The 12738-nt window shown below is 35.9% G+C and overlaps 1 protein-coding gene across 1 annotated transcript in view; it reads right to left on the bottom strand.

The window, feature by feature from the left end:
* Positions 1-1468: 1468 nt before the first annotated feature.
* LOC150083265 (PCNA-associated factor-like) overlaps positions 1469-12738 on the bottom strand; it is a 73013-nt gene continuing 61743 nt past the window's right edge. The window contains exons 3-4 of the mRNA XM_090377135.1: positions 10726-10885; positions 1469-1657 (exon numbers count right to left, since the gene is read on the bottom strand). Of these exons, the coding sequence (XP_090233261.1) occupies positions 1573-1657; positions 10726-10885 (245 nt within the window). The 3' untranslated portion in view covers positions 1469-1572. The remainder of the gene's footprint in view (positions 1658-10725; positions 10886-12738) is intronic.

Raw genomic sequence — 12738 nt, forward strand, 5'->3', positions numbered from 1 at the left:
GGTACTAATTATATTAAGAATAGATGATATGAGGATTTACTTAATAGGTGTATGGCAATGTTGGGAAAAAAAGCTGTGAGTTAGGACTAAGTTGTAAAGTCTGGATTTCCCAGACATGATATCAATTTGGACATAGAGAGAGAGAGAATGTGCAAGACTCATGGAGTAGAGTTTTTCTCAGTATGCCCTGTATTGTTTATAAGAAAGACTGTTTTTACAGGGAGAAGATCCACTTAAATAGAAGGGATGTAAGAATATTTGTTGATGCTATCAAGGCAGTGTTAGATGGGTTATAAAACTGCTAGTTTGGGAGGGATACACAGCCTAATAGGTTAACAGCAGCCTTAAGCAGAAGTACAATTTAAATATGGTGAGTACAGTGTCTGCTGAAAATAAATGTATGTATCTCATGTGAATGGTACCTGGGGGATTCCCCTCACTGTTTGTTGTACAGAAAGGACAGGAGGAGGGACAGTGTAATAATTAAGAGTTAACATCAAAAAATGCAACATTTGGGCAGTGATAGTGCCAGAATAAAACAACAAATGGGTGGTACCATGCTCAATGTGGCAGAGATTGAAAAAGCCCTAGGGGAACTGTACACTCTGACATGTCTCCTGAGCAGTGCAGACAGGCTGCTAGGACAACTCATGAGTTTCTGTCAGTGATAAATGGAAGTTTCCCAGAAGGAACAAGGAGGTAATTATCCCACTGCATAGGGCAATGGTTAGGCCTTGCCATGAGTACTGAATAAAGGTCTGGAAGCCTCATTTTAAAATGGATGTGGATCTGTTGCAATGGGTGCAAAGAAGAGCAACAAAATTGTTCAAGGACACAAAAGAATATTCTTACCAAGAAAGACTTCAGTTCTGTAAATTGCATATCTGGAAACTAGGCACCTGCAAGGAGACCTGATTGAAGTGTTTAAGGTTTTAAATGTATTGAGTAAACTAAACACTGATGGCATCCTTACTTTTTCTTGGAAGATGCACACAAGGGGACATAAATTTTAATTGTAAAAAGATGGTTGCAGGTTCCCAGAGTGTAGAAATTGCTTTAAATGGAATAATTAATTGTTGGGAAAAACTTTCATCGTTTTTGTGGAAGTGAGTAGTTTGAATTGATTGAAGTGCGATAAGACAGGTTATTAGAGAAGGACGGACAAATGATAAGTAGTTTCTTCCTTGCATGTATCATCCGCTACTACTAATACTAAATATGAATACTGTGTGCTAAAATTATTTTAGCAATACAAATGATCGGCATATGAGTTAGGGTCTTTTTGGAAATATAAGATTAATTCTACCAAGGGATATATAAATTGTTCTCTTCAGATGCATTTCTAAATTAGTATATATTGTCAATACTAATTAACATGCAAAATATTTAAAATTACTATATTTTATAGAGATAATTTTTATGACTTAAACATATCCTTAAATATTATGATCAAATTCAGGGAAATATATTAATCAGCATTCTTTATTTGAAATGATTATTTACAAAATCAAGGTAGGAAAACTACAGTAACATTTTCTCTTGCTTTTTCCAATTCAGTTTCTTTCTATAGTGTCACTTTGCATCATCATTGTTGTCATCATCATCAGAAATCATTCCATTCTTAACAAACTTTTCTGCTTCTGCAGCTGTTTCATCTCTATAAAAATAAAAAAATATATGCAAAGTTGTTTAATCATAAAAATCACAGTTATAGAACAAAAGATCATTATCATTAAAAATTGGTTTACATACTTCACATACATAAGCTTTCCTCAGTGGTTAACTTAAAATCAAGCTTCATTCTCACAATTTTTTTTTGTTAATTGTGCTACTGACCTATCATCATAGCTACCAACTTTCAAAAAAAAAAAAAAAAAAAAAAATGGGGAGGAGGACAAAAGGGAGTTTTTTTTAAGTCTGCATTGCATTAAAAATTAAATTTCACTGATATTTTATATTAAAATAGTCACAGAATTGTTTATCAGTACAGTATCCTTTTAAATATTAGTTTACCTGTCATTTTTATGTTGTGAATTTTTGATATTGATATTTTGACCTATTAGTCTGTTAAAAACCAAATGATTATGATTGCTTCAAGAAAGAAGCTATAGCAGACTTTGTGCAGCTTTGGAAATGCCGAGTCAAAGTTTTGTTTATAACAATGACACTGCTGTTCAGAGGCTATCAAGAATGTTTCCAAAACTGTATCAGAAAGAGAAGAGCTGAAGTCAGTCCCCATCAACTGGGTGAATATTCTCCAACGCTCAACAATGCCAAATTAAGTCTACAATTTATCAAAATTTACTATAAAGTCATTGAGCTTTTGCTATGAGTGTATTAAATATTTTAAGTCGTAAAGCTTCATTAGATCACATAGCATACTAATCACTCTCTCTTTTTACCATGTAATAAAGTTTCACTGTGTCAACCGGTTTTGACATTCAACATGGACTGTCTCTGCATTTATCGCTCATTGTTTTTTTTGTAACTGTAAATGAGTGGCCTTTACTAATTTATTGACTCTCTTCGAGGGTAGCTCTAAAATGATGTTCGTAGGGTGGCCTCTAGATAGCCCACCGGACTAAACCTATTGATAACTCTCTATGAGGCTTCTGGATCAGCTAGTGTATAATCTTGCTGCCTCTACTCTGCCAGATTGGAGGGAGTCTTGAGTAGTGTGTATGTGGGAGCATTGTCAAGGCCGTGTTATGTCAAGGAGCTGGTTATATCCTTAGCATGTGTAGGTCATATCCAAAAATTTCATTACTTCATATAGCATGTACTTGCCACCTTTTCTTACTTCTGAATACACCATGACAGGGGAAGGTGGTGATTTCACTTGTATTTCTATTGGCAATGCAACTTTGGAGTTGAAAATGTGAAATTTGTGTAATTTTTTTTTGGAAAAAAAATCCATAGCTATATTGGTTTTTAATAATATTTCGTTTTATTAACCTTTGCTGCTTTCTGAATTAATTTCTTAATCTGAATCAAGAAAGGCTACTATCCCTGCAGAATAAAGTTTATCCCTCTTCCATTTCTTTATGGTTTACCAAACAATTTTGGAAAACTGTTCTCAGGTATTTATCATGTTTATAATTTTCTAAATTAACAAAATTAATAAAAAATTGATTTTAATAAAAATCTGATTTTAAGGCAGTTTTGTTATTTTTTTTTTTTTTGTGAAAGACAAGAAAATCTCTACAATACCAACCTTACAATGGCAATATGGAAAAGGGGTCAAATAGATGGATTCTCCATTGTAAATCAGGAGAGTTTGCAGCTATGTATGATGTACCAAGAAGCCTAATCAAAAGTATTTAGCCTTTCAATTTTTGCATTATCTATCTTATTATTATATTTTTTCATAGCTGTAATCAGTCTCATATTATTGATTATTGTATATTCATGTTAAATTCTCTGGTACTCATCACTGTAATGTATGCATTGTACCAAATAAATAAATAAACATCTCTGCAGAATTGCAGACATGTTTATAAATAAATAAACATGTCTGCAATTCTGCCCAGACACGATAGGAGTATATGATGAGAGACTTGTCAATCAATTCGGCCCTGGAGAGACTGTGCAAGGCACAAGGGGTAGAATTTTTCTCAGCCTGGTCTGTGCTTGTTAACAGGACAGACTGCTTCTACAGGGATGGGATACACTTAAATAGAAAGGGTGCACGAATATTTGCTGATGCTATCAAGGCAGAGTTAGATGGGTCGGAAACCTGCTACCTTGGGGGGGGGGATACATGGACTAACAGATTAACAGTAGCCGCTGGCAGAGGTAAAAGTGATTCTTGCACTACTTCTATTGAAATATAATTCAGCAGCAGCTGGAAAGCAAGGCAAAGGGGATTTCCAGGACTGCTGGGAGTCATAGTGGAACAAGTAAATACATGGGCTGTGTTAGGGTAACTAAGAGTAAAAACAGGTGCATGTACACCAATGTTAGGAGTATAGTTAATAAATTCGATGAGCTTGAAGTGCTAGTCAAGACATCAAAGGCAGATATTGTTGGGAAATCAGAGACATGGTGTCACACAGACATAAGCAGTGGAGAACTGGAATTTGGGGAGTACAATGTACAGAAAGGATAGACAGGACAGAAAGGGAGGAGGGGTTAGGCTGTTAATTAAGAAACACAAAATCTAAGGAAGTGCCATCCAATTGATGTTGGTGGACAATGCAATGTTCAGTCTGTTTGGTGTGACATAAGCACTGGGAAAGGAAAAATGAGAGTAGGTGTGTGTTATAGGCCAAATGAATCTGATGAGTATAATGAGCAATTGTGCAAAGAAACAGAGTGGGTCAGTAAATCAGTGTCTTATAATAGGGGATTTTAATTTCCCAGATATTAACTGGAATTTGTGGGTTGGTCACTCACACACTAGCAAGGCTTTTGTGGATTTATTGGATGATTGTTTTCTACAGCAGCATGTTCAGGAGGTAACTAGAGGGAGTAATACTCTTGATCTTATTATCAGTAATGATTCTTCATGCATCAAGAATCCGCAAATAAAGGAACCATTAGGTGGCATTGATCACAGTGTTCTGAAGTGGGATTTACTCAAAGAGGTAACTACCATTAGGGGTAAAGGGAAGGGTTTTTGCTTTCGTAAAGGCGACTACGGTGGTCTGAGACAGTTTTTAAATTCTATACGTTGAGACCAACTGACTGATGATGTTACCAACAGCAAATTCAAAATGGGAAGCATTCAAAGAATTAATCTTGGCAGCTACTAGGCTTTTCATACCAACAAAGAAATATTGTTCAAGATTTAGGCATAAATGGATGTCAGATGAACTAATTAGACATGTGACAGAGAAGAAAAATGCATGGGATATATAAATTAACATGTGACACAGAAGCCTATGATAGATATCAGCTGGTCTGTAACCAAGTTACAAAGGAGGTTAGGCAGGCGAAGGCAGATTATGAGAAATCTTTTGCAAAGGATGCAAAGAAAAACAGCAAAGAGTTCTTTACTTATGTAAACTCTAGAAGGGAGGGGATGAATGAGATTGTTCCACTTGATATCGATGGTTCAACTGTTGATGATCCTGCTCAGGTAGCTAACAAACTAAATGAATATTTTGCATCTACATCCACACATGAGGAGTTATTCAAGGAGGGGAATGCCAGAGGTGTATTCAAATCTGGCAGTAAGCTAGATAATCTTGTAATAACTGAGAGTAAAGTGGAGGAGAAATTGTTGAAGATAAACATAAGAAAGGCAACTGGGGTCAATGGAATTTATCCAGTTATGTTAAAGGAGGTGGCAAAGAAAGTAAACAAACCCTTAGCCGTAATTATGAGAGCTTCCCTGGACCCAGGGGAGGTACCCATGGACCAAATGTGACCCCAATCCACAAAGGAGGATCAAAGGGAGACACAGGTAATTAATGGAGGCACTGGTTAAAGAAGCATTGCAAGATCATTTAGACAAGACTTCAGCTGTAGCTCGGACACAGCATGGGTTTGTTAAGGGGAAGTCTTGTCTGACAAATTTGATTGGATACTATGATGTAGTCACAAAGGAACTGGATGCAAAGAATAAGTTTTATATCATACATTTGGATCTTAGAAAGGCCTTTGATACTGTTGCACATGGAAGACTGCTGCACAAATTGGAGCAGTGTGGCATTGGAGGCAAATTGCTGCCTCCAATGGATAAAGGGCTGGTTGAGTGGGAGAAAACAGAGAGTGGTAATCAATGGACACTCCTCATTGGGGACTAATGTTATCAGTTGAGTCCCTCTGAGTTCATTGTTGTTTTCTGTATTTATAAATGATATTGATGATGGTATATCAGGTTTAATGTCCAAATTTGCAGATGATATGAAGGTTGGCAGGGTTGTTAATGACACTAATGACAGTACACTGCTACAACAGGATCTAGAAAAATTGAGCAGATGGGTTGAGAGGTGGCAAATGAAGTTTAACATTGACAAATGTAAAGTACTACATATGGGAAGCAGTAATCCCACAGTAACGTATCAACTCTGTGGTACCACATTGACAGTGGTAGAGAATGAAAAGGACCTGGGGGTTTTTGTGCAGGCAGACATTAAGTTTTCTGAGTAGAGCAAACGGTCTGCTAGAATAGCTCATGGTGTCTTGTCAATGATATACAGGAATTTTTCTAGCAGGAATAAGGAGGTGATTATCCCTTTGTATAAGACAATGGTTAGGCCACACCTTGAGTACTGTATACAGGTCTGGAGGCCTCATTTTAAGAAGGATGTAGAGCTGTTGGAACGAGTACAGTGAAGGGTAACAAGATTAGTGAACAGAACAAAGGGTTGCTCTTACGAAGAAAGGCTTAAGTTCTGCAAATTACAATGTCTGGAGACTAGGCACCTGCGAGGTGATCTGATTGAGGTGTATAAAGGCTTGAATGGTTTGAGCATGCTCAATGCTGATGGGATTCTTCCTCTTGCTCAGAATAATCGCCTGAGAGGGCATAAATTCCAATTGAGGAAAGACGGTTGTAGGATAATAGATGTGCGGACGTTTGCCTTTAGCCAGTGGGTGGTTGATTGCTGGAACAAACTTCCATCTGTCGTTGTAGAAGTTGATAGCTTAAATAGATTCAAGGCAGAACTTGACAAAAATTTGGAGTGAGGGGATGGGTGAAATAAGGTTTTTTTTTTGGCTGATGCTATATAAGCTTGCTTTCTTGCATCATGTGCCCTTGGTAATGCTAATATCAATTATTTCACTGGATCCCCCCATTGTGGACCTTATATGCCACCACAGTGAACTGCAGTGGTTACTGTTATGTTCACCATACCAAATAACTGATAAACTGGATATATTATTAAAGTTGTTATTAGAGAGTAATGAAATTGTTCATCTAATTATTTTGTTCTAATAGAGAGGTGCACAATTTTTATGTAAAAGGGCTGCATTGGTAATTTTCTGAGACTCTGTGGTCCAGGTAAGGAAAAGGGTGGTTTAATGTTGTACTGTTTTGCTCCTGAAGAGCTAATAAAGCTGCTAGTGTCTTCCCCCCCCCCAAAGTAACTTAACTAAATTGCAGCATTTAAGTTTAATAAGAAATAAGAACTTTTACTATTTAAACTTCAAGATATGATCTCAAAACACTTGCAGCTGTGTCATATTTGTATATCAGAATGTTGGAGTGCATGCAAAGCTATAATTCCATATTTTGTCTCTAATTTGACTAGCAATAATTTTAAAAATTCTTCTGGGACCTGGGCAAAACCTTGTTGAGGCCCAGACCTGGCCTTTGGGCAACTGTATTCTAATATATGGGAGATGATTTTGATGCTGGTGAACTCAGTATGACAGACTTTTAGCAATTATACTATAATTACTAAATAATCCAAGTTACTCTAGGTTTGCATAAGAAAGGATTAACTCACAGAAATTTTGACGACATGGAGAAAACATTTGGTGACAATGCTCTTTCATATTTGAGACCTTGAATTCAAATGATGCTAAATTCAAACATGAAAGAGACAATAATGAAGATAACCCAAGAAGTGGACACTCTTGAACTGTCTCTCTTCTCCAAAAAACACTGGTTTGATTATTCCGTTTCAAGTAGCACAGATATCTGATGCTATTAATTTAATGTTTTAGGATGTTGCTGCATTGCAAATAACTTCCCAAGGACTTTCAACAGAATTAATGCAGTCTACATGATTCACAGGAAATAAGAGGGGGGGAGAATTAAATACTTAGTGAGGAAGGCCTTTAGAGTCTAGATAAATTTATTTTTAGCCAAGCAACCAAGTTACATATAATAATAATAATAAAAAAGACATGAAAGAAACATTGTTGTGGAATCTAACATATTATATGACTATGTAATGACCATTATTAAAAATGTCTTTTTTAAGACCAGTATTGCTTTCACTGTGAGGTGCAGTGTATAATCTGATACACAGTCACATGTTTAATGTGGTACTGTGTATTATATACAGAATACAGTCAAAAAGTTAACAGACTCACATATTAAACATAACTAATCCTAGACACAGTTACTGCTGGTACAATTGCTGGTAGCAGCTGTGGATGGATATCACAAAGAGCTTCTTAAGTTGCATCAATAACCTCCTCTTCAATGTGTTGCAGACTCATAAATGTTGTTTCATTTTGGGATGGGGGGAATTGCATAGTGAGAGGTTAGGCAAGTATGGGAGACATAGCAATACAACAACATTGTGCTTAACAAACTATTTTGTGCAACAACTTACAGTCAACTTTTTTTTTTTTTTTTTTTTTTTGGGTAGTTGTTGGCACATCGGCTTCTGTGGCCATAGTGCACCTCCCAAGGTTTTTGCAGTACTTTGATCCAAGACCGAGGCGGGATTTGAACCCGCGACCTTTGGGTTGCCAGGCAGGCACTTTACCCACCTGGCTAGCCCGGTCGGATCAGTCAACTTGTGCATTTGCCTTTAATTATTCACACTGGCACCTTGAGGAATGAATTCATAGTGTTCAATACTACAAAGGTACTTCCCCCATACCCTAAATGACATACCCACCAATTTTCACAGTGCTATCTCTGTTTTTACACTAGGGTCTCCTGAATAGGGAAACTTATTTTATAACCACCTGGTACATTGTACAACTTAAGTATTTATTCAATGTTTTTAAAAATATTAACTTTTATATCTATAATTAATCGGTTATGCAGTTCATTTTGTTTTATATGTTTATTTTCTTAATTGTATAGATACTGCTTATATTTTATACAACATATCAATATATATGTAATGAATAAAAAAAACGTACTAAATATATTAATAAAATAAGCATTTATAAAATAGTTTGTAATTATTTACACATTTAATATAATATTTTTGTAATACAGATATGCAGGCACTTCTTATTCAAAACCAAAAATAATAGGTAGATTAGCATTAGGCAAATGGTGCCTTTTTTGTGAATGTCTGACAAAAAATCCTAGTTACACCACCGCTACTGTTTCATTTTCTGAACGTTCATGCAAAGTTCCTTTGACACCAGTTTTCTAAGTTTATAATGCAGCTATCAAAAGAAATATTTTCTGGAAATTTCATTAGAAGTAAAAATATACATCCAGAAAACATGCTGTACTGATACTGTTCCCTAAAAACAATTACAATATAAAACAAATTTTTCTTTTATTAAATGTGCAACGTAGTGTTATCAGTTTTACACCAGTTTTTTCTGTTTCCAGTGTGGCTTTGAATAGATGAATTGCCTTGATTTTGTTAGTAGATGCAATACACATTGAATAAAAGAAGTAAGATCTTTTTGTTTTTCAAAAACAATTTGTTGCAATTCTTTTGGTTATGTTTATTACTCAAACAAATTCAGTCGTGTGTTCTATAATCAAAGTCAATGCCTCTGTTTTTCTTGGGAATAATTAGAAAATGAGTACTTTTGCTGTTTACACGTTAATTACTAGATTTTTCTGAATGGGACTTGGGACCTCAAAGAAAACACTTCTGTTTATGTATATTGAGAGTTTCAAATTTGTAGATAGAATAGAAATAATTAGTTAATTTTGCTATGGTAATTTTCACCCCAGCAGACTAACAACACTTGAAAACGTGATGGGACTGAAGCAGGGTGTTTGTTGGAAATATTCCTGTAAAATTGCTAGCCGAGATAATCCCTACACGGGCTGCCACATGGGGAAAGGAAGCACAAAGGGTGCCAAAATAAGCACGCCCTGCTGGATTTTCCATGTCACCATATACAGTATAAACTTATTGCCTAAATGCCACTCTACAGTTTATAGCCACTGTCGGTTTAACAACCGACTCGTGTGAGCCGACTCCAGCACACTGGATGCAATATCATCTATTTCGATGCTGTGGAAAGCCATGCAGGCAATTTTGCATGCACCTGCTGCAGATCCCTATGGGTGTCTTATTATTATTTATTATTATCAGCCATATGGTGCGAGGAAGCCTGAGGCTTATGCTGCACCAGCCAAAAAAAAAAAAAAAAAAACACCCATTCCCGAGTTACCCTGAGAGAGAGAGAGAAAAAGAAGTAGAAAGGAATCACCAAGGAAGAGAAGAAAAGAATGATGATATCCAGCTCAGGCCCCTGGGTGTGCCAAGCCCATACTACCAGATATGAGCCCCTGGGGTTGGTCAGACGTCTAGTGGAGTCAATGCCTAAGCGAACAGTGGCACAACAGGGTATTAGGTAGGTAGTCACAATTCAATGATCACTGAATGTATAAACATAATATATATGTCATGGCCACTATCCTCTGAGCAACTAGAGTTTAAATCAAAAAATAAAATATGTTAATTTGCATTTTGTTTAGACCTGTCAATCTGTGGAGGCTATGCAGAAATTAGCAAGTCTAAACCAAATGGCCATAGCATATGCAAGTATCAAAACAGACTCCATGCTCTGATAGACTCCATTCCTTTTTTCGACAACAGTCTTGAAGTATACCCATAGTATACACAATATTTAGGCAGTTGTGGTGCCTAATTAGTGTACTTTAATATATACATCAATGTTAGATAACAGAGGTCAAAAAATCCAACTAACTTCAAAACAGCCATTTTTTTTTTTTTTTTTTTTAAATCACACTTCGAATAGTAAAGGCAACTGGTTATATTTTTGTAATGTATTATCAGTAAATGCTAAATTTAAAATTCCACAAGAGTAATAAAGTCATTTCCATTTATTATTTCAAATAAACCAAATTATCTATATCTATAAACAGACCTTGTGGAGTTACTCTCATCATTGCTGCTACTTTCACTAGAAGTTTTTTCGCTGTCACTCTGTTTTGTAGACTGTACAAGAAAATGACTAATTTCTTTCTGCCATGACGGAGTAGGACGTGGGCAATATGGGTTTCCTCCAGAATACTTGTCTGATTTCGCTACAAAATAAATTGTACACAAAATGTAGTTTAATTTAAACAAAAATGTAGGACGTGGGCAATATGGGTTTCCTCCAGAATACTTGTCTGATTTTGCTACAAAATAAATTGTACACAAAATGTAGCTTAGAAGAACATTAATATTCTGTATTCTATTGCTAGTATATTATAAATAATGATACCTATTTATCGACAAAGCCCCCTCCTTCTTAAAGTGACAACTAGCAAACACATCGTACAGTGCTTTTCATATTTTGTTCAACTGCAAAATTCTTTTACAAATCCCAATTTCCTGTATAACCTTGAAGTTTTACAAAACTCTGAGAAGTATGACACAATTCTGTTCAGGCAACTTGAAACCACCTGGAAATTGTGGGCAGAAAATATATCAAGTTGGATCAGATTTTTGAACCAGCTAGATGACTATTATTTATGCTTAGCTGCTAACTTCTACCTTTCAAAGAGGCTAGAGATTACGTAATTGTAAGCAGGAGGTGTGTTTAAAGTCTATACCACTAGAAATTAAAGTGGCACTGAAAATAAACATTTTATATTAAAATACTGATATTGGATTGTTAATCAGTATGGCATGCTTTCAAACACCAGTTTACCTAGGATTTTTATGTCAAACTGATTTTAACTACTTCATGAAAAATGCAGACTTTGTCCTCATCAAAAATGTTGAGTGAAAGATTTGTTCATAACTAGACTTGGATGTCAGGAGTATTTCCAAAGTTTTACTAGAAAGAGATCTGACCTCAGTTTTTGTTTATCTAACCTGGCTGAACACTCTCTCACAGAATATGAGGAATTCTTAAAATGCTAAGCATAATCTGTCCTTAATTTCTTGAAGAAATAGAAATAATTCTCAAATGTTTCATGGTTCTCGGCTTCTTGTGTGACTTCTTCCGTGACTGAATTGCTATCCTTATTACAATGTGTGAAGTTGAAGTGTAATAAGGACAACAATTCATTACTGAATAAGTGGTGCATGAAGCACTACCAAACACCTGAAAATTATATGCATAGCCTCAAGAAATGAAAGACAGATCCCTCTACTCATGTTGAAATGCTTACATTTTCACCATTTATTATATAATTTTGCCTAGAAATCGGAATGTCACCAAAGATAACCATAGGAGCAGAAGAATCCTTTTTGAGAGATAGAAGACAAGACTGAGTTTTAGAAGGACTGAAATCAACTAAGTTGTCTTTGCCCTCCGGAGAATGACCTGAAGATCGGCATTTAAGGAATTGGTAGAGGATATCCGAGAAGTTGAAGCTGATTAAGCAGGGCAAGGTGTCTCAAAATGGAAAGTGTAATGCAATGTGCCATGATCGGTAAAACTGTGGATAGGATTTCCAGTCAATGGAAGAAGGTCATTAATATACAAGATGTAAAGAGTGGGGGAAAGAACTGAACCTTGTGCAACACCAGCATTAGCGGAGAAGTTAGAAGACAAAGAGCCATCTAACATCAGAGTCAGTGAATGACCAGAGAGAAAACTGGATAACCAATTACAAAAAACAGTTGGCAAACAATAAGATGGAAGCTTGTTTAGAAGACCTTTATGCCAAACACGATCAAAAGCCTTTGAGATGTCAAGAGCAATTGCTTGTGTTTCACTGAACTTTTCCATTGAATTTGTCCATAGATGGGTAAAATAAGCCAGAATATCACCAGTGGATCAACACTGACGGAATCCATACTGGCGATCGTTGATCAGACGGAAGGTTTCTAGGTAGTTTAAGAGTTGCTGGTTAATTGAATTCTCCATTACTTTAGAAAGAGTAGAAGTAATTGCAATGGGATGATAACTGAATAGGAGGAATTTGTCACCATTTTTAGGAAC

Source organism: Mastigoproctus giganteus, chromosome 7, assembly GCF_048544385.1.
Source record: "Mastigoproctus giganteus isolate SK-2022 chromosome 7, ASM4854438v1, whole genome shotgun sequence".
Taxonomy (NCBI): domain Eukaryota; kingdom Metazoa; phylum Arthropoda; class Arachnida; order Uropygi; family Thelyphonidae; genus Mastigoproctus; species Mastigoproctus giganteus.